The following is a 20,803-nucleotide window of genomic DNA, read 5'->3' as shown; positions in this document are numbered from 1 at the left end:
TATGGCAGTCAGATTTGGCGATAAGGCGCTGTCGATCGCAAGGGATATGGGAGAAGAAGGTGACATTCAAAATGGGCGAAAGTGGCTCTCTGTTTTGTCCCTCCCTGGCCAGTTAGTATACCCGTTGCGACTGGCGGAGTCGCGAGAGACCGAGGGGTAAGGAAGTTTATTCACGGCACTCACCCCACAAGGAAAGCAAAATAGGAGAAAAGGAAATTAACATGCAAGCTTTTTGCAAATGTCAAGTCCAGTTTGACGCCTGGATCAAAGCCCGAGCGGAGCGTTCTTCTAATCAGTCTATTGATGTTAGGGGGTCCCGGAGAAACTCCCCGACCGTGCACGTGATCGTCGAGATCACGTAAGCTTGTCCGGAGTACTCGAAGGCCCTGACCTTGGAATGAACGTGGGTCACAAAACACCTGATGTTGGAGTTTAGCATCTATTCTATTATTATCAACTCTCGCCTCGCGTTCTTGAAGAAAAGAACATGAAATTAACTATCACCATAGTCCTGTGGTCAATGTGAAAAACATAGATGTATAGATTCCTGATGGGACGATATACATGACAGAAACATGGCACAACAAGGAGTTGAATCACTCAAGCAAATTGAAACGAAGTCCGTGGCGGGAAGGGACACACTTGAAAAAAAAAAAAAAAACAATCCGGTATTCACTGACAGAGAAGATCACTACCCCTGGATATCAACAGCGCCCCAGTTGCTCTACTTGCTGTTGATTGTTCATATCGCGAGTGATGAACAGTGGGACTGAAGAAAGACATACGACAAAAGAAGCCCTCGGTGTTATTAGTATTCCAGGCCCCCTAGCAGCGATAGCGCAGCTGCCCCTGGGACTAGATAGACTCGCTTTCTGGCATCGATATGTTATGTTTGTTACCTTAGGCTACAACAGACAGTCAAGTGCATGTAGTCTAGTTTTCTATACAATAGATCGCACAAGGGAGTGATCCCAGATATTTAAACCTCGTTCAAAACCAAATCTGACGACACCCGGGTGGCCGCTTGTCGATCTGCCGATCCCCTGCCGCGTGTGCTGGACCCGTGGGACTCCGCGCTCCGCAATCTCTCGCAAACTTCACCACCCTACCATCCTATCTTAGGTGCGAAGCCTAGTATCCCCCTCCAGTATGGGATCAACGAGGGTCTTTGCCAAGGTGCGCGCAAAACCCCCCCTATCTCAATGTGCAAGACGCACCGTCATCTCCAAGCACGCACCATTGCCAATGACGAAGATCCCAAAAAAAAAAAAACATTAAAAATAAATAACCCTATTCTGACAAACCACTTACATCCACAGACAATCCTGATCCCGGCCGCAATCGCACTATCAATCTACATCCTAGCCTCATGTGTGATCATTCCCTTCTTCCGCCGGTACCACCAACGCTATTCGCAATACCTCCCACTACACAGTATATCCACACACACACTGTCTCTACGCGACCGCATAGCCGATAAAGTGATGCAATTCTTCCTTCGATCTCGGTGGCGATGGGGGGCACACACAGCTGACCATGATACGGAGAGTATTGACGACGAGGAAGGGGAGATATTGGTTAGGATGAATATAGACTCGGTGAGGCGAGGTGCGTTGGAGCAACGGAGACGTGATGATGTGGCTGATGCCGAGAGTCGTTTAAGTCGGGATTTGGAGGAGGGGTTTATGGATGATAGTGATGAGCAGGAGGGTGAGAGGAGTGGGAATGGAAGGGGGGGAAGGCTTTGAAATGTTGAAGATCGCACTTGTACATACATCCCTGCATTCTTGGGGTTGGGATTTTTGTCTTCAACATAGGGATATTTTGCAAGCCTCTCTAGTATCGGTTTTGCATGTGTAGTGTTTCAAGCATGGCTACTTTTGGAATAGAGCTGTTCCGTTTTTGTCCTTGGAATTGCATGTCGCAGGCTTGAGTACGGAGGCGTGAGTAATTGGAACAGTTGATCTACAGGTCCACGGTTATTTGGACTCGATTGCCACCATTCATACTTGGTCATCAAGAATGTCTAAAAAAAGAAATCAGCTCTACTCCGTACACGTTGTAGACTCCACCGAAGGGCTAGGCTCAATTAATCTGGCGAGATCGACATAGCTCCACCGATCATCATCCATAACTCTACATGTCATACTTTTGTTGTACATGAAGTTCAGAGGATAGAAATTTCAAAATGCGTGTCAAAATGGAAAAAAAAAAAAAAAGGGAAAGGTTAGAAAGACAATTCATTGGTATCGTGAAAGATGCTACCTTTTTCAGCATCACCCATGTTATGAGCAAATGGGACTGTTGGGAACATTTAGAAATATAGGAGGATAGGAAGCCTCTCAACCGGAGAAAACTTCCCACGGCATCGGGCAAGAACATTCTACTTGCGCTGACCGTAGGCCTTGGTGGCGTACTTGCCCTTGTGGACGATCAAGTCCTCAGGGCGATAGTCCTCACGGCCGGAGAAGTAGCTTTCGAGAATGCTCTTGGTACCGTTGGCGTAGCGGACCTGAGCATCGATGGAGGTACCGGACATGTGGGGAACCATGGCATTGCCGCCACCCCAGGGGTGCTCGGCGTAGCGGAGAGGGTGGTCCTTGGGGGCGGGCTGGGGGAACCAGACATCACCACCGTAACCCCGGAGGTGGCCAGACTTGAGGGCCTCGGCGACATCCTCTTTGACGACGATGGCACCGCGGGCGGTGTTGACGAGCCAAGCACCCGGCTTCATCTTGGAGATGAGGTCTTTGTTGAAGAGACCGCGGGTCTTCTCGTGCAGGGGGCAGTTAATAGTGACGACATCACATTGGGCGAGCATCTCCTCGAGATCCTCGACACGACGGCATCCAATCTCCTTCTCGGCCTCAGCGGAGAGGGGCTGGTAATCGTAGTAGAGGAGTTCCTTGCAGTCGAAGGGCTTGAGACGGCGGAGGACACGCTCACCGATACGGCCGACGGCGACGGTGCCGACAACCTTACCCTCGAGATCGAACTCGTTCTTGGCCACAGCGGCGACGTCCCAGTCACCGTTCTTGATCTGCTCATGGGCAGGGACGAAGTTGCGGACGAGGAGGAGGATGGTCATGATGACGTGCTCAGCCACGGAGACGACGTTGGAGCCGGTGACCTCGGCAACTGTGATTCCGCCGTTGGTGGTGTTGGCTGCGTTCAGGTCGACGTGATCGGAACCAATACCGGCAGTGACGGCGAGCTTGAGCTTCTTAGCCTTGGCGAGACGCTCGGCGGTGAGGTAGCCGGGGTGGAAGCTGTTTGTTGTTAGAAGGTTTGAAAGTCCATGCATGGATAACGTACGGAGTGGTGATGATGACTTCAGCATCGACGAGCTCTTTATCAAAAGTGGAGTTCTCGCCCTCCTTGTCAGAGGTAGTCACCAGGGTGTGACCCTGGTCCTCAAGCCACTTGCGAATGCCGAGCTCATTCTCGGTGGTGCCGAGCAGCTTAGGCTGCTGCTGGGAGTGCTCACCACCCTAAATTACAGAAAAGGCCGGGTCAGCGATTGACACATGCAGAGTATGGAGTGACAATGACTTACATCGTAGAGAACCAAAAGAACTTTGCCCTGGAGATTCGCAGTTGCGGTTAGTGTACGTGCACCGGAAATAGAGCCAGCCAAAGGTGCAGCTCGAGTGAATGCGCTGGAGGCAACAGTTGGCTTGAGAGGGCTCCAGAGAAAGGATCGTCCTAATTGACGAGAAAGAGAGTGGATAAATACCATTGTGAAGGTTTTTTTTAAAAAAGAAAAATTCAAGATATTGCTAGAAAAAGGGTCAGCACTCTGTTATATCTGTGTGTAATTTAGGAGATGCGATGTGGCTATCAAAGGGGACATCGTCAAAGGGTAGACCTACAGGCAAAGAAAAAAAAGGTCGGAAGAGTGTAGAACAGATAGTAGTGGGATAGAATGGGAAGAAAGAAATCATCTGGATAGCAAATGGAGCTGATTTTATATCCCCCTCTGTACAAACAAAGATACTGTACATCCCCTCAAAGTTATTGGGACACATAGCAGCGGGAAAGCCGGACTGGACTGCGAATCCACTTGGAGATCTCTCCGCACGAGGGACAAGAAACAGGTTGCGCATTTAATGTTTCAACATGTATAGCCAATCATATTTGGATATAGCGTACTTTTCTTGCTTGCCATTTATCCGATGGACATGTACGGAGCACAGTACTACATTACTACACCTATACAATTTGCATGTACGGAATACTCTCTGAAAGGACAAACGTGCAGGGGCACCATTGCAATGTTTTAGCCCAGGAGATATGTACAATTGTACAGTCATCGCTTACAAAGTATAGAATACCTACATAATAGAAAAATCTCTCTCTTTTTTTCACTCTAGCATTCTACATCGGCATTCCCACCATCTCAATCTCCAACCCATCAGCCCACTAACACATCCTTGGATGTTACCCCGCTGCGGGGTAACTGACATAATTGGCTGACATAATGAGGGGTAAAAATGACCCAACCCGACTACAACTGTTGAGCCTGTTCAGAATCGCCCCCAACTGACCCCCCCCCCCCCCCCCCAATTATCACAATAATTAGCATCTCCAACCTACTGGTTCGTCTAATACCTGTCTCACAAGGTACTGAACCTCCCTAAGTTTTCCAGCACACCAGGTTCCTATGGAAGCCATACCGAATAAATTCCGTTCTTCTGCCGAAACTCGGCCTCTATCTCATCTTCTCCAACTCCGGCCCCGCTACTTCCATACAGAGCTACGCGTAATAAACATCGCCTCCTCGCGAGGAGGTCTTGGAGAAACGACTGAGGTCCACTAATGAGATTCCAGATCAGATCATGGGCAGGTTTACGGAAAGCATAACCGCATCTAGAATGGACATAAACGGGATTAATGGGTTAGTTTTTAACCCACTGCCTCCCGAGTCGAAGACTTTGTTTGTCTTTCCGCTACGCGTTTGCTTGCACTGGAATGCAGATCAATGGGGACAACTACAACACACGTTTTGTTTCGAATTGCTCCTCGGTCGGACATTAGATTGCAAAATTGCAACCTAATATACTCCGTCGAGTGTCGGAAACCTAACGTTATGCAATGATTAGAGAACCGTTGAACGTTTGTCCGACGAGACTGGCGTTACAGTTAAGTGCCTCGGATCGCAGGAAAACTGACTGTACATCATAGTTCTGTCACGGGAGACGTACAAAATACTAGCTACTGTTCTAATTCACCGTCGATCCCAAACTACCTATTCGAATTTCGATCCATGCAACCGATCTTCGCCGTGGAATTTCGCTGAGAGTTTCATACGTGATCTGATGGTCCACACGGGGCTTCGGCGCATATCGTATTGTCGCATGACCAGTGCGGGGGCCATTCGATCCGATTTGTCACTCTTGAACTTCGATTTCTGGCTGCAAGCAATACGGAATCGCGAAGCGGTTTCTTTCAAATTCGGAGAAAATCCAACTGTCAGAGCCTCTTAACTTTTGCACAAGCATCCATTGGCATCTCTGTCCTTATTGCAACATTCGCTGTCAGACCGGTCAGCCAGGTCTACTAACCAACTGACAATCTGTCTCCGCCTCAACAAAGACCGCATCGAAAACCTCAGCATTCGCTAGAGTAATCGTAAGCCTACCACCGGCATTGTATATCGCGATAGTCCTGTGTAAGTACGAGATCCCCTTCCATGTCAACGCCGGGGTAGTGTCTCAACACGTGGGTTATGTCCAATGAATCGAGTCCTTGAAAAAAAAAACCTCCCCCGCCACTACGTATCGCAGACAACAAACGTGGTCCGCACTATCCACAAGAGCATGTATTTTTGTCAATAATCTGATAAGCTGCCCTCGTGGCTGCATTTATGCGCCGAACATTCCGCATAATTTCAATACCCTTGTCCACTACAACGCGGCACTGTCCAGAAGTTGCCTGAGCCGCAGTGATACCATATCTCTCAGCTGGCACGAGCTTGCAGCATACAGTCTCATTGACTGGCGATCAGGTTCGAAAATGGCCAGAAGCCCTTTCATCAATTGGATCTCCTTCAAAAAAGAACAAAAGCAAATGAGAAGATTCGTTCCAAAGATTCAGGTTCAAATGCCTTAGACCCGTGAGTGTTGATCTTATGAAAATGATATCTAGTCCGCATACCCTGTGTAATGTAAGTCATGTTGAATTGACGTAGAATCTTTCTGAATTTGGCGAAGATATCTGGATGACCATGGTGGAATAGATGTTAGATCTGCAGAACCGACGAATCAACGGCGGTCAATCGTAATCTCCGAATCTCCGATTCCTCGGACTCGGCACTCGGGCATCTGAAGTTTACATCTCTCTTTTGTTTTCTGGACTTTTTTGGGGTTTTGTTTTCAATTTGTCTCCCTTCTACTAATTTATAGAAGGTCATTATATTCAATGCGATCAATACTCGCGCAATCGCTCCCGCGCGCCTGGAGTGGGCAAACCTATCGAATCTGCCAAACCATCCGCCTACTGTCTAGTACTCCTCAGCGCAGCAGCAGACTCCGCGCACGCCTAGAAATCCCTCCTCCCTTCCCCGTTACCAAGACATGCCCTGAAATAAGCTGCAACTGTCCACCTACGCCTGCCCTGCCGGAGGGTTTACCGATCGATCATGAACAAGCCTTAAATGGGACGATGGCTGCCTACGCGCAGCAGCTTATCATCTGCACAGGACAGCCAGACTGGACGAGTCGGATTGAGGATGATGGTGAAAACAAAGGCTGGGGCAACCTTGTGAGAGGACTGAAGAGCCTGCTAGGTCGTGGCGGGCCATATCTTGATGTAAGTGGATCACAAAACCCGACAATGGATGCGCAAACTCTTGCTAATTAAAGATCTGATCGATCTAGCCTTTCAACAATGTTTTGGTCACGAATTCATCTATCGCGCCAGCTGCACGGTCCTCCCCCTCTTCAGCCTCGGCATTCCTCTTCCCCGGCTTCAAATACATTCCGTCAATACCCGTGAACATGGCACCATCGCCTGATCAAACAACCAGTCTCACGACCTTCATACGCGCTTATCTTCTCCCAGAAATGCTCCACGACATGCATTCCTCTCTCCCCGCAGCCAAACAAGCAGACATGACCCGGTCCCCAGACCTAATATCAAATTTCCCGGGAGTAGTCGATATTACCCACTCTCCAACAGTGTTAATATGTGGACATGGAGGTCGTGACATGCGTTGTGGTGTCATGGCCCCCGCCTTGGAAAGCGAGTTCAAGCGCGTATTGCATGCACGAGGATTCACATCCGTGGACAGTGATGGGACCACAGTGGATGGTCCTAACCACGCTAATATTGGTCTGATCAGTCATGTTGGAGGACACAAATACGCAGGCAATGTGATTGTCTACATCCCGCCGAAGATGACAGTAGGAACTTCTTCAGAGCCTCACCCGCTGGCGGGTAAGGGCATTTGGTACGGCCGCATTGAGCCCAAGCATGTGGAGGGGCTTGTCGGGGAGACTATTCTCGGCGGAAGAGTGGTTGCGGATCATTTCCGGGGTGGCATTGACAGGAATGGTGATATTTTGAGGTTGTAGATTTGGGATAGAGCAGAGTGCATGATACATGGTGACATGCAACCTTGATCTACGTATTGAACAAGAAAGATCAATTCCCACAAATATCAAAGGACCTCGGCATCATCACTTCTAGAGATAGGTCCAACCCTTGGAAGTTATAGTGCTGGTACGCTAGTCCAAATCGGGGCTGAAGCTACCCGGGCTCCGGGGAAGTTTTGAAGATGCGCAAGTGAAACAACTCGGACCTTCAAATCGACATGGCCCAACAACACTCCAATTAATACTACAATATCTAAACATCACAGACACATAATGATCAACCGGCCATGCAATCCATCTCCCGCCTCCGATTAACCAGCGCCATTGCGCCTGGCCGCATTCACACGCGTCCAACCCTACGAGCCCTCTCACCAATCTACACCCTAACCAGACTATCTAGCACCTCAACCCGCCGCCTGGACCTCCCGGCGCTTGACAAAAAATGGCACGCAAAATGGGAAAGGGACCGCGCCGCGCCGCGCTCAATACCCGACGCAACAGATAAACCTAAATCCTACATCCTGTCCATGTTCCCATATCCGTCTGGCACGCTGCACATGGGCCATCTGCGCGTGTATACTATCTCCGATGTGATCTCGCGGTTCTATAAAATGCGCGGACATGATGTGCTCCATCCTATGGGGTGGGATGCATTTGGGCTGCCCGCGGAGAATGCGGCGATTGAGAGGGGTATTGATCCTGCGGTTTGGACGTATGAGAACATTTTGAAGATGAAGGAGCAGTTGAGGTGCATTTCGGCGGAGTTTGACTGGGATCGGGTATGTTGATGTGGATTATTTGAATTCGGCGGGTTGGTCGTGGGTTTAATTTTCGGATAGATGGCTGATTGATGAAACTTGTTGTTAGGAGCTGGCTACGTGTTCCCCGGATTTCTACGAGCATACCCAGCGCATCTTTTTGATGTTGTATAAGAAGAATTTAGCGTACCAGGCGGAAGCGTTGGTCAATTATGACCCTGTTGATAAGACTGTTTTGGCAAATGAGCAGGTGAGTCAGGACCAGAGGATATATCTTGATTTGATCTGATTTTCGTCCAGGTTGATGCCAATGGATTCTCGTGGAGGTCTGGGGCTAAGGTTGAAAAGTTAAACTTGAAGCAGTGGTTCTTCAAGATCACTGATTTCAAGGAAGCACTTCTGAAAGACCTCGATTCTCTTGCAGAGGGATGGCCGGAACGTGTGTTGTCTATGCAGCGCAATTGGCTTGGACAGTCTTACGGAGCTAAGGTCACATTCCCTGTGACAATTGGACGGGCTGATCAAGTCGATGTGAATGTGTTCACTACCCGTCCAGACACTTTATATGGTGTAGAGTATCTGGCACTCTCTTTGAATCACCCTATTGTGTTGAAGGCCGCCGAGAAAGATGAAACACTTCGCAAATTCCTGAATGATGCTTCATCGCTTGCACCAGACTCCAAAGCAGGATACCGGTTATCCGACATTGAGGTGTCTCATCCACTGTGCAAAATTGATGCAGAAACCCCCCACTTATTAAAGAAGCTTCCTGTCTTTGTGGCACCTTATGTCCTTAGCGACTATGGCGAAGGAGCAGTCATGGGTGTTCCGGGCCATGACACCAGGGACATGATGTTCTTTAGGGAAAATGTGAAATCTGACTCGATCCATGTTGTCATCGAGGCTGAGCCAAGTGGCAGTGAGACAAACAGCAGTGTTGTCCCGACGTCAGACACAAAAGCTTTCACACAAGAGGGCTTTTTGACCTCGCGCTGCGGGAAGTACCAGGGGTTACACTCCAAGGAGGCATCAAAACTGATTGTCAATGACCTGGAGCAGGTCGGTCAGGCTGCATTCGTCGAGAGCTGGCGTCTGCGGGATTGGTTGATCAGTCGTCAAAGATACTGGGGGGCACCTATCCCCATCATTCACTGCGGGAACTGTGGTCCTGTGCCGGTGCCCGACAAGGATCTTCCAGTAAAGCTGCCGAAGATCGAGGGAGAGTGGCTCAAGGGAAAGAAGGGAAACCCTTTGGAGTCCTCAGAGGAATGGCTTCATACAAAATGCCCCAGTTGCAATGGTCCTGCTCGACGCGACACAGACACTATGGACACCTTCGTGGACTCGTCCTGGTACTTCTTGCGGTTCTTGGACTCTGCGAACAAGGAAGTCCCGTTCTCACCTGCGGTAATGCAGCCGGTGGATGTGTATATCGGTGGTGTCGAGCATGCCATTCTGCATCTCCTCTACTCTCGATTCATCTACAAATTCCTCTCTCAATCTGAGCTGTCCCCAAATCAGAACTCTGCTGCACCCGCAGAGCCATTCAAAGTGCTTCTCAGCCAAGGCATGGTCCACGGAAAGACCTTCACTGAGCCCTCAACCGGCCGCTTTCTTCTCCCGTCTGAAGTTGACCTGGCCAACCCAGACAAGCCTTTGATACAGGGAACACAAGTCGCCCCTAATATCTCCTTTGAAAAGATGTCCAAGAGCAAGTACAACGGCGTGGACCCTACCACCGTCGCATCAAAGTACGGCGCCGATGCAACTCGCGCGCACATTCTGTTCTCCGCACCGGTCAGCGAAGTTCTGGAATGGGACGAAACCAAGGTCGTCGGCGTCGAGCGCTGGTTCAATCGACTGTGGAAACTAGTCCAAGACACCCAGCAGACCCTAACAGAGGCATCATTCTCCGTGTCGGAGGCAGACCTGAAATCTTCGACCACGCATGCCACTCCGCTCCCGTCATCGCTCCAGGACCTGAGCGACTCTGACGCAGACGCAGTCCTAGCTACCCACAACACCATTGCATCCGTCACCACCTGCATCGAAAGCAACCCCTACGGCCTGAACACAGTCATCTCAGACCTAACCAAGCTGACCAACACCCTGGCCTCAACACCCGCCCCCTCCCCTCTCATCCTATACCTGTCCATCTCATCCCTCCTTCGTCTACTAGCCCCCATCGCTCCAGCCCTAGCCTCTGAATCATGGGAACTCCTACACGCAACCACAAATACCGCTACAACACAAGTCCCATCGATTTTTTCATCACCCTGGCCTAGCACGCTCCTCACACCGGACCAAGCCGAAAACCTCTCCTCTCGCGGCGGCCAAACGGTCGCCGTCCAAATCAACGGAAAGCTCCGCTGTGCTGTGACCATCCCGCGCATGGAGACTCCGACAGCGTCGCAGGGCAAGAATGCTCATTCACAGGAAGAACAGGATTGGATTGTCAATCGAGTGTTGGAGACTGCTGAAGGGAATTCTTGGCTTCGAGAGAAGAATGATTGGGAGAAGAGACGGCGCGTTATCGTTGTTAAGGGGGGTAAGCTAGTCAACGTTGTTTTCTGATGCCCTTTCTATCCCTTCGCGTTAGATATGGGATTTTATATTACGATCTTGGATAGACTTGTACAATATTTTTGGCATTGTGTAGACCTTTCTCTTCTCATTTAGTTTCTTTTTCCTTTGGCAATATACACACATAGGAACCAAAAAAAAACATGCCCATCACTCCTCCTTTCTCACACTGGGACAGTTCATATTGCTAATTCCCATCGTTTCCTTCTTCTTCATCATCATCATCATCATCATCATCATCATCATCATCATCATCATCATCATGCCCCTTATCCTACACGTCATGGCACTTTCGGTAAAACGACTCCAAATTTCCGATCAAATCGATCTGCAGCCGCAACACCCTTCCCAGGTCATGGTCGTATAACAGTCACTCCAACATCAGCAAGATGTCTGACTCACGGAGCTTACCACCTTCAAGCAGTCACCCCGTATATTGACGAGGGTATTCCCACTGCGCACTCCACTTGGCGGTGTTGCGGTGAATACAATACAAGCCCGTCTTGGTCGGTCTGTTCAACAACAGACCGACCTGGTTCAAGATCCATGCTGTTCTGCAACTATGTTGTACTTGGGTCGTGAATTTGAGAGCGAGGGCGCCTTCTCTCATTGAATAGAATGCTCCTGATTGCCTTGGCGTTGGACCTATCTGCAGTCGCCAGAGCGCATGACTCACAACTCTCCTCGCCTTGACTACCGATGTCCATCTCCTTGCTCCACTGATCAAGCTCACCTAGCCTTTTGGTGGTCATCATACTGGGAGCGACTCGTCCGTCTGAAGTATGCGCAGTACTTACAGTGAAAGCCCAGATATTTAAGACATGATCGACAGCCCGCGGCTAGAAAGAGGAGTTTACTGGCATCGATGAAGTGGGAAATGTAAACAAATTCGAATGACCGGCATCTAGCAGTGTGCATTGGCCGAGGTGGAAACATAGTCTGGAGCTCAACATGCCGGATAAATCATGTAGAATTTGGGATTTGCCAGAAAGGTGTTCATCTGGTGGTGTACAGCATCTATGCAGTCTTGGATGCAAAAGCATTGCCTTTGTCACCTTCATCCTCACAAGCCGTGGGTATGGAGCAAGTCTTCTTTTTCTCATAGAAGCGTTCAACTCCAGAAGCTCTGTGAAGGGTCACGCATTCTCACATAGGAAACCCCCCACGCCTGGGAAGATGCAGGCTATCCTCTGAAGCGGTCCTTGCTCGGGGTTGGGTATCATATAACATATAAGACAATGACAAATTCCAAAATCATCCATTGCCCAATTCACTCCCTCCTTCGGCTTCCTCCTGAAAAGAAGATCTCTCACGCCCCGCTCCAGCCGGCAGTTGCGTCTCACCCATCGGGAAACTAAGATATTTCCAATCTTCAATCTCCTCAATGATACACTTCAACCGATCCCGCACACTCTCAACAGCATATGTACCTAGAATCAACCTCAACGGCGGGTAAGAGCAATGCCCAAGTTGCCAAACCAAATGCGCCGCCTTAACCGCACTAGCCGGCTGCTTGTCCCCAAGCCACATAAGCATCCGTCGCGCATGCGCCGCTGGAGACGTAGTCGTATCATACGGCTCACTGGGCGGCTTCACTAAAAAATGACCATAGAGCGGCAAAGGCGCCGAAAGCTGATATTCAGATGGGTCCGGCGCCTGCGCAGACGGCGAAACCATATCCCCAATATCATCCCTCCGCATATGCCCCGGCTCAACAAGCGTACCCTTAATATTAAAACTATCCACCTCGTACAACATACTCTCCATCAAGCCCTCGACAGCGTATTTGGAAGCACAGTATGGTCCGAGCCCCGGCACACCAAGTGCACCAGACGTCGAACTGAAAATGAGATATCTCCCCGCTCGCCGCTGACGGAAATGCGGCAAAGATAGCTGGATCATGTTCAGAGTTCCTGTGAAGTTTGTTTCGAATTGATTGCGGATGTCGAATTCATCTTGGTCTTCGCAGGCGCCGATGACGCCGTAGCCGGAGCAATTTGCGAGTATGTCGATTCGGCCGAAGTGGGATATTGTTTGGTCGATAACGCGTTTCACGGTCTCGCGCGCTCGTACGTCGCATAGGAGTCCGATGCAATTTGCTGATTCGAGCTCTTTCATTGCTGCGGGGCTGTTCTCGTATGTGCGTCCGACAGCTGCTACGAGGTCATTGTTCGCGAGGGCGGTTTTGACTAGAGAGCGGCCCATGTGCCCGGTTGCACCGAAGATCTGGGGGGGAGTTGTTAATTTGGGATGGGGGTGGTGTTTGTTGGTGGGGGATGGGAATTAATACCAGCCATACGAGGGGCCTGGCAGGATTTTGGGGGCCCGGTGGATCGGTTGTTGAAGGGAGATGAAGTCTTGGTTCGCGTGATGGTGAAGGAGAGGGCCCTCCTTTGGGGGATGTGTGCTCCATGATGTGGCTCTCAGATGAGGGGAGAACAGGAAGATGAATCTCTCCGCATGTGGGGTGTTTGTCTCTCTACGGAGAACTATAGCGACAAATGCGAAATAAGTGGTCGTTCACTGTTTTCACTTCTGGGTGTTATAGAATCGTCTCTTATTTGCAGGCCTTACTTGATTTAATGCTATTTCTTACCCAGATACACTGACTAAAGCACAATTATCGTCCCAACTCGCGTCGCAGCCGTCCCGCAGCTGTCGAGGGTTCTGGTTCTGGCCAGCTACCCACTGTATCGTTCACCTCTTCCAGGAAGGTTGTACTGTTGTGAATTGAAGTGCCGCCGAGAACGACTCGCACACCTGGGGAGCTGGCATTGACCTGCGCTACCATCTTGGCCTCTTCATATGTGGTGCCACCAACCATAAAGATGATGATGTCTTGCGGCTTGTCCCGCGTGTGTCCACTGCCCTCGAGGAAAGGGTACTGCAACTCCTTCAGGCGGCCTTTGATAAGATTCTGAAGAGTCACTTCCAGTCTGGGGGAGTGCTGAGTGTAGACATTCTCGACACCTTTAAGGCCCTTGAAGCGGCTGCTTGCACCAGAGAAGAAGGACGTTGATTCGAATAGGTCGGAGAACCCGCCTGCGACTGGTGGTGCTTGGAGGGAGTGGTGATAGGCAAGGAGCTTGGGGATTATATTTACGCGATGAGATGAGACTTCTCCTGCTGTGACGAGGAGATCAAGGAGAATTGGCAGCGCGTTGTTGGGTTGCTTCTCATAGCGAAGAGCGTAAAGAGCCACCAGGCGCAGCTTATTATCTGGGGGTACATTTGGCAATGCGATGATTCGTTGGATGGACTGCAAAAGAGTGAGTCTGTGAGCAAAGTAGAATCAGTTTGACTTTTGAACATACCCTAAGGTCATTGGAGTGGTTATCATTGCATGCCAAGCTCTGCTCCAACTCACTCACGTCGAGGAGGTTGTCCTCGCCAACACGCCGACTGAGTTCGCCCACCAGGGTAACGTGCTTGCTCACATTACCTGCCAGCTTGCGAAATTCGGGATAGTCCTCCACAAAACGTTTCATGTCCGCAATGGATTCGATATTCGCTGTGCTTTGAGTTTTGGTTTGATACTGCTCCACATATTCTTTAATGTTCTGGCCCAGATCACCAAAGTTCTGATACATATTCTTCTTGAAGAACGGGTCCTGGTCCTGAGCCAAGACAATTTCTTTCAGTTCTGGTCGGATATCTGGCACATCCTGCAGATCCACGCGGCCATTATTGATGCCAAGCATTTCATGTACCATCGCCTGGTACGTCCATTGGGTCAGCAATGGGGTGATGGGATCATCGCGGCGGTCAAGAACGAGCAGGATAGGCGGTGTATCCGTCCGGCGGAAATTAAATAGCTGCTCCTCTTGCGTGATGTGATATCGGACCTCAGTGGCCAATTTCCGGGCCATTAGACTGTTCTTCTCATAGCGAATAAGTGGATTCTTCTTCAATGCGAGAAGCAGGGCCAGGACCCCCTCTGTGGCTCTTTGTAGTGAATCCGGGTTCCACAAGTCCGGTGAATGGCTCCATATCCGTTGCAATGGGAAACCCATCCCCAAAGAGCAAAGATCCGGGTTGATTACAAGGAAGTCGGCAAACTGTTCCTGGACCGACTGGACGACCTCGTGGCTATCCGCTTCTGCAAGCCGCTCGAGGGCAGATTTTCGGATGATGTTGCTAAGGTAGATGTAATACTCGCCGTATTTAGGTTCCCGAAGCTCGTCGATCAAAAACTGAATAGAGGTGGGTGACGGGCGCACAAAGCATAGGCATCGCAGATGTCGCATCTTCTCGCGCGCGGCGTTGTCTAACCGGTCGATGAGGTAGACCTCGTGATTAAGGAGGGCAGATTGAGTAATGGCAGTCGAAACAATAGGAACCTATGATCATAGGACTTAGCAATTGAGATCAGCATATTGCTAGCAGGGGAAAATCACCCACTGTCTCACTGTCAAGAAGCAAGATCTTCATCTTGGATGACGAAGCTCCTCCGGACTCACCCACGGTGACCATCTTGGAGATGTACCCCGAGGCGGCCGCGACAACGTCCATAGTGGGGAGATTTCAGGAGATTAGTTCTCAAAGATTTGGTTATATTTTTTTTCTGGGATTGAAGCTATCGAAGCTATTGAAGCTGTTGAAGCTGTTGAAAAACGAGGGGTTGAATGTGGAGAAGGCGGGAAGTTGTTGGGGTGGAATTCCACTTCCCACATGACAAGCTGTTTTTACCTCTCTTCGACCTGTTTTTCTTTTGCTTCTTTACTCTCTCTCTTCATTCTTCAGTTTTGTCGGTTTTCTTCTCTACAAGGTCAACAGTATGTTGCCCTATGTAGATCAGAGTATGTCAGCTCCCAAACAAGCTCCCAAACAAGCTCCCATACAAGCTCCCATACAAGCTTCCTAGCTTCTCGGTCCAACTAACACTCCCCGCAGTATTTGAGGTACCAGCCAAATTAACTGGCGCATCGACTGATGAGCGTACGATCTTCTATTTCTATGAGCTCCTGATATTACAAGCAATTTCTGACCCCCAGCTCCAGTCAAGCTGATCGGCTCCTTCCTCCTCTCCTACCCACTGGCCGCCCTCCTGAAACGTATACCCGATGGCCAACCCTGGAAAAAGAATGTCTTCATCATCGCCGTGTCGTTATTCTATATTATCGGACTCTTCGACCTCTGGGATGGTCTACGCACCCTCCTGTACAGTGCCGCAGCCACCTATGCTATCGCCTACTACGTGGATGGATCACTGATGCCGTGGATTGGCTTCCTTTTCCTCATGGGTCATATGTCAATCAACCACATCGACCGTCAGAGGGCGAACGATAACTCGGCCGTTGATATTACTGGAGCGCAGATGGTCATGGTCATGAAACTTTCCTCCTTCTGTTGGAATATTCATGATGGCCGTCTGCCCAAGGACCAACTCTCGGACCCGCAGAAGTACTCTGCTATTACAAAGTTCCCGGGTATTTTAGACTACCTGGGCTACGTTTTCTTCTTCCCTTCTCTCTTTGCCGGTCCTTCTTTTGAATTTGTGGTCTACCGCCGCTGGATCGACACTACGCTCTTCGAAGTCCCGCCGGGAACTGACCCATCCAAGGTGCCACCCACCCGGAAAAAGCGCAAGATTCCTCGCAGCGGAGGACCTGCCGCAATGAAGGCCGCTGCTGGCCTGGTCTGGATCTTAGCTTTCATCCAGCTGGGCTCATACTTTACCACTCACTTTGTGCTTTCAGATGAGTTCTTGCAGTATTCCCTCCTGCGTCGCATCTTCAACGTGCACATGCTTGGTTTCACCGCTCGCACCAAGTACTACGGCGTCTGGGCTCTGACTGAGGGTGCCTGTATTCTATCTGGCATGGGATACAACGGCTTTGACCCGAAATCCGGCAATGTCTTCTGGAACCGACTGCAGAACGTAGATCCGTGGGCCATGGAGACGGCGCAGAACTCGCATGCTTACCTAGGCAACTGGAACAAGAACACCAACCACTGGCTGCGCAACTATATCTACCTTCGCGTCACGCCCAAGGGCAAGAAACCCGGCTTCCGCGCCAGCATGGCTACCTTCGCCACCAGTGCCCTCTGGCACGGTTTCCACCCGGGATACTACATGACTTTTGTATTGGGCTCATTCATCCAGACTGTGGCGAAGAGTAAGCACCAGGACATGACCCTCATTCACTCCCTCCTATATCTAATCATCAAATAGACTTCCGCCGCTACGTGCGCCCCTTCTTCCTGACACCGGATGGCACCAAGCCAACACCAAACAAGCGCTACTACGACATCCTCAGCTGGCTGGCAACACAACTAACCCTCTCCTTCGCCGTCATCCCTTTCATCATCCTCAACTTCGAAAAGTCCGTCACCGCCTGGTCGCGCGTCTACTTCTACGGTATCGTCAACTGTGCCATCTCCCTAGTCGCCTTTGCCTCCTTCTCCCCTCTCAGAAAATACCTCGTCGCCCAACTGAAGAGCCGTAACCGTGCCCACTTCGCCCGCACCGAACCCATGCGTCCACCTGTTCTTGGCCTGCCGAATGATCCCGAGCGTGACTTTGACGAGGCTGTTGCTGAGATTATGGCTGAGATCGAGTCTCGAGGACTTACGGTTAAGATGCCTACGGTTGAGGAATTGAAGGCTGCGGTTGAGGAGTTGAAGACTACTGTTGAGCAGAGGATTGGACGGATGCCTACTGGTGAGGAACTGAAGGCTGCTATTGAGCAGCAGATCGGGCGGAAGTTGTAGGTCGCCATTTTGGTTTGAGAACCGAATTTGCCTAGGTGTAAGTGGTGGATTTATGGGATATAAGGGGTTGAACAGCGGTTGGATGGTTTTTTTTCCTGTCTTCTCTCGGTTCTGCTGAAGAAAAAAGTTAGAAGCGATTCCTTTTTATTGTCTTTGATAGTGGGGGCATGGCTGAGATAGATATCGTCTGGGACTGAGGTGTCTTTAGATATTTCAAGGGATGGGTTGCATAGAGAATAGCACGCCTTGATTACCATTACTTTCAATGTAGAAAATGTAAAGAAGCGGTGGAGTATACTATCAGTACATTAGGGTACAACCTGAAATGTTGAAAAGAGGACGTCCAAATTGAAGTTGAAGTAAATAGCAAAAAAGACAACATTTTCCGAGAAACATATATCCAGTATACGGACGTATGGCATAAAAAGCAAACCAAGGCAATCACCATGCATAGAACGCAATTCCAGCAAACATGAGCCATAGGCAAATGTTGAAACGTCGAGAAAAATGTAAAACAGAAGAGGATATTTATATGCGTTGAAGTCGTGAAGTCGTTCAGAACCAATGTGCAGCCAGAGAAGGCAAGAGAAGAAAGAGAAAGTAAAAAACACAAAAGGGGGAGGCTGAATAGTCAATAATCAAGAGAAGAAGAGATCACAGTAAGGATCAAATGCCTGCAGTATCAGTGAAGAGCAAGGAGAAAAGAAACCAGTCGACTGGTTGAGGGAAGTCAACCCTCACGAAAAGATAAAGAAAAGAGCATCAAAGAGTTTCACCGGGGTCGAAAATCCAAATCCAAGTCGTGAGAGCGTCAAAATCAAAGATCGCAAGAAACACAGTCCGAATACAGTGTTTAACCCTATAACCCTAAAACCCCGTAGTAGTCCCAATAACAGCCAAGACAATAAGAACAACGAGAATAACAACCCCAAGGGGAATCATCCATCGATTAAGATTCCTCCACCAACGCGCATTGTCCCTCCGTCTTTGCTGCAAATTTAAGCACTGAGCCTCGAAGGCGTTGCCAACGTCCGAGCCAATTTCAAACTCGGCCATCTGCGCGACCTTCGGTTTAGGCGGCAGAGGCAGGAACGCCGCTACCCACCATGCGGGCGGGAAGATGAAACCCAGACAGAAAGAATAGACCTGGATATTTCGCCGGCCGAGAACAGGCTCGTAGCGCGAGTCGAGTGATGGCGGTCGCCACCGACTGGTCGAGTGTTGCAAGGCACGTCGATCAGGCATGAGATGCGGTGACCAGCTGTGTCGGAGACGGTGAAGATGGCTTCCGGTGAACTCACCGTCGTCGAGTGGTGGGGATGGGACCCAGTGAGCGCGTGGATCGCGGGGGTCACTTTCCAGACGGCGTTGGGGGATGGGATTGCCTGGGGGGAAGGTGGGTCTGGGACGTTCTGGGGAGCGGGGACGGGGGATATTGAGGGGTCCTGGGACTAGGTTGAAGACGCTTGAATTTGAAGTCCCGGTGCGGGTGGATGGTGGGCGGCTACCGTCGATCATTGAGAGAGTTGAGTTGAGGCCCATTGGTTCACGGAGGTAGTAGACTTTGGCCCATGTTGGGAGAATGTTGAGGATTGTGCTTGAGCCTGTTCCCGGGCGTTGGAGGCTGCGGATACTGTTGCTTCGCTTTGAGCCGGAGGAAAGGCTTTGGGAGAAGACTGGGCGGGTGGGGAGTTTGGTCAGGCTGTCGAGGCGCTCGTCATCACTGTCGTTGGAGGGATCGACGAGCCAGACGGAGGATCTGGCCATTTCTGTTGCTAGGGCTGCTGGTGGCGGTGATGTTGGCTCTTCCATTACGCAGGCTGCGTCGGTTTCTGATTCTCTGGCGAGGTTGATTAATTCTTCGGCGGACCAGATGGAAGAGACTGTCGATAGATGCGGGTTCCAGCGTCCTGATGCCAGGTGGGGGTTGCAACGTCCGGACGCAGGGCCAGGGGCGAAGTCACGTTCTGATGGAACAGATGTGCTGGCGCGGGAGCTTGAAGATGATGGTGCGCGAATGCGCGGGTATTGAATAGGCACGTCATTGTCGATGGCTGCCTGCAAGTCAGAAGCGGAGCGAAGACTGCGAGAAGAAGATGTTGCCGATTGGGAACGGATGCCTAGCGGTGCCCCGGATGACGAACGGAACGAGGCTATGGATTGTGCGGGCGGGCTCGAGTGGAATGAGGCTATGGACTGCGCGGGCGGGCTGGAGTGGAATGACGGGGATCCATAGCTCGATTGCTCGGATGAGGCTGGTAGGAAGGTGTTTTGGAACCAGGGTGCAGCCCCGACGTGTCTGACGACGGTTCCTCGGGAGTTATACGAAGAGAGGGAGTTCGTTCGTGGGTCTGACTCCGAGGATGCTGTAGCGGGACGGTGGAAGATCGTACTCGAGTTATCCAGCATAACAAAGTTGGGACTTGACGGGACCCCGATTTGTTCTAGAATGGGGCTGGAATAGTCCGTTACGGACTCGGCAGGGGACTTGGACGACATGGATGGCTCGGAGAGTACGGTTTTTATCGTTGGCGTGGTCGTGGGCAAGACCATCATCTCGTCATCGGAGAACTCGACTTCTGAACTCTCAGCCCCATGATCCCGTGCTTTCCCCGAATCGTCGGGCAGTGATGACTTGCTAGAGGATGGGTCATCGTCCCACATCGGCGGAGGTGAGTTCCCGGTATCCACTGTGGAGGATACATCCCAGCTACCCATGGAATGATCTCTGGGGCTATTGGCCGCGGGTTCACTGCAGGCCGGTGACGGATATGCTGACGTGGATGGTCCCTGGTGGTCCGAATAGCTGAAACCGGTGTCTGATATGTATTGTTGTTGTCCTTTACCGGGGAGAGGCAACAGAATCTGCTCAGGCTTGGTCGGGAATGGGGTCGCGGTGTACATATCCAGTTCTTCATCCGGAACGATCCGCAATGACCGGGTTGGTGATCGTTCATTTGAGTGCGAAGGAGTACGCTCGTGCAATGCCTTTCGTACGCACGGCGAGGTCGACCGAACGGGAAATGACATGGTTGGGAGAGACTTGGAGCATTGATTGAAAAGACAGATTGAACAGCAAAGGCGAAGGGAATTGTCCAACCAACACGTGGGTAAGCAAGCTGTCAAAGGAGTGGATTGTTTGGTTTGCCGGAT

At 50.5% G+C, this 20,803-nt stretch overlaps 9 protein-coding genes across 9 annotated transcripts; 5 read left to right on the top strand and 4 right to left on the bottom strand.

Annotated features, from left to right (window-relative positions):
* Positions 1 to 1,149: 1,149 nt before the first annotated feature.
* Pdw03_0354 (uncharacterized protein) lies at positions 1,150 to 1,748 on the top strand (the record flags this gene model as incomplete). Its single annotated transcript, XM_066099578.1, has 4 exons — positions 1,150 to 1,176; positions 1,320 to 1,396; positions 1,594 to 1,608; positions 1,664 to 1,748. 4 exons carry the CDS (start codon positions 1,150 to 1,152, stop codon positions 1,746 to 1,748), a joined length of 204 nt encoding a protein of 67 aa, XP_065957305.1.
* Positions 1,749 to 2,383: 635 nt separating this feature from the next.
* Pdw03_0353 (Formate dehydrogenase) lies at positions 2,384 to 3,739 on the bottom strand (the record flags this gene model as incomplete). The annotated part of the gene is made up of 4 exons (XM_066099577.1): positions 2,384 to 3,269; positions 3,316 to 3,491; positions 3,557 to 3,583; positions 3,737 to 3,739. The coding sequence occupies 4 exons, from the start codon at positions 3,737 to 3,739 to the stop codon at positions 2,384 to 2,386; spliced, it is 1,092 nt and encodes a 363-aa protein (XP_065957304.1).
* Positions 3,740 to 4,893: 1,154 nt separating this feature from the next.
* On the top strand, positions 4,894 to 5,486 carry Pdw03_0352 (uncharacterized protein; the record flags this gene model as incomplete). Its single annotated transcript, XM_066099576.1, has 2 exons — positions 4,894 to 4,897; positions 5,185 to 5,486. 2 exons carry the CDS (start codon positions 4,894 to 4,896, stop codon positions 5,484 to 5,486), a joined length of 306 nt encoding a protein of 101 aa, XP_065957303.1.
* A 934-nt stretch (positions 5,487 to 6,420) lies between these two features.
* On the top strand, positions 6,421 to 7,574 carry Pdw03_0351 (Sucraseferredoxin-like; the record flags this gene model as incomplete). The annotated part of the gene is made up of 2 exons (XM_066099575.1): positions 6,421 to 6,810; positions 6,879 to 7,574. 2 exons carry the CDS (start codon positions 6,421 to 6,423, stop codon positions 7,572 to 7,574), a joined length of 1,086 nt encoding a protein of 361 aa, XP_065957302.1.
* A 308-nt stretch (positions 7,575 to 7,882) lies between these two features.
* Positions 7,883 to 10,927, top strand: Pdw03_0350 (Leucyl-tRNA synthetase; the record flags this gene model as incomplete). The annotated part of the gene is made up of 3 exons (XM_014682052.2): positions 7,883 to 8,374; positions 8,463 to 8,603; positions 8,654 to 10,927. The coding sequence occupies 3 exons, from the start codon at positions 7,883 to 7,885 to the stop codon at positions 10,925 to 10,927; spliced, it is 2,907 nt and encodes a 968-aa protein (XP_014537538.2).
* A 1,263-nt stretch (positions 10,928 to 12,190) lies between these two features.
* Pdw03_0349 (Short-chain dehydrogenase/reductase SDR) lies at positions 12,191 to 13,349 on the bottom strand (the record flags this gene model as incomplete). Its single annotated transcript, XM_014682051.2, has 2 exons — positions 12,191 to 13,162; positions 13,227 to 13,349. 2 exons carry the CDS (start codon positions 13,347 to 13,349, stop codon positions 12,191 to 12,193), a joined length of 1,095 nt encoding a protein of 364 aa, XP_014537537.2.
* Positions 13,350 to 13,556: 207 nt separating this feature from the next.
* On the bottom strand, positions 13,557 to 15,448 carry Pdw03_0348 (Vacuolar protein sorting-associated protein VpsB; the record flags this gene model as incomplete). Its single annotated transcript, XM_014682050.1, has 3 exons — positions 13,557 to 14,195; positions 14,251 to 15,276; positions 15,338 to 15,448. The coding sequence occupies 3 exons, from the start codon at positions 15,446 to 15,448 to the stop codon at positions 13,557 to 13,559; spliced, it is 1,776 nt and encodes a 591-aa protein (XP_014537536.1).
* A 265-nt stretch (positions 15,449 to 15,713) lies between these two features.
* Pdw03_0347 (MBOAT family protein, putative) lies at positions 15,714 to 17,650 on the top strand (the record flags this gene model as incomplete). The annotated part of the gene is made up of 4 exons (XM_014682049.1): positions 15,714 to 15,735; positions 15,830 to 15,874; positions 15,937 to 17,055; positions 17,112 to 17,650. 4 exons carry the CDS (start codon positions 15,714 to 15,716, stop codon positions 17,648 to 17,650), a joined length of 1,725 nt encoding a protein of 574 aa, XP_014537535.1.
* Positions 17,651 to 18,517: 867 nt separating this feature from the next.
* Pdw03_0346 (Serine-rich protein, putative) lies at positions 18,518 to 20,680 on the bottom strand (the record flags this gene model as incomplete). The annotated part of the gene is made up of 2 exons (XM_066099574.1): positions 18,518 to 19,101; positions 19,159 to 20,680. 2 exons carry the CDS (start codon positions 20,678 to 20,680, stop codon positions 18,518 to 18,520), a joined length of 2,106 nt encoding a protein of 701 aa, XP_065957301.1.
* Positions 20,681 to 20,803: the final 123 nt, after the last annotated feature.

The sequence above is a fragment of the Penicillium digitatum genome, chromosome 4, assembly GCF_016767815.1.
Source record: "Penicillium digitatum chromosome 4, complete sequence".
NCBI classification, from domain to species: domain Eukaryota; kingdom Fungi; phylum Ascomycota; class Eurotiomycetes; order Eurotiales; family Aspergillaceae; genus Penicillium; species Penicillium digitatum.
The sequence above is the reverse complement of the archived record's forward strand: the minus strand, read 5'-3'. Positions and strand labels throughout refer to the sequence as shown.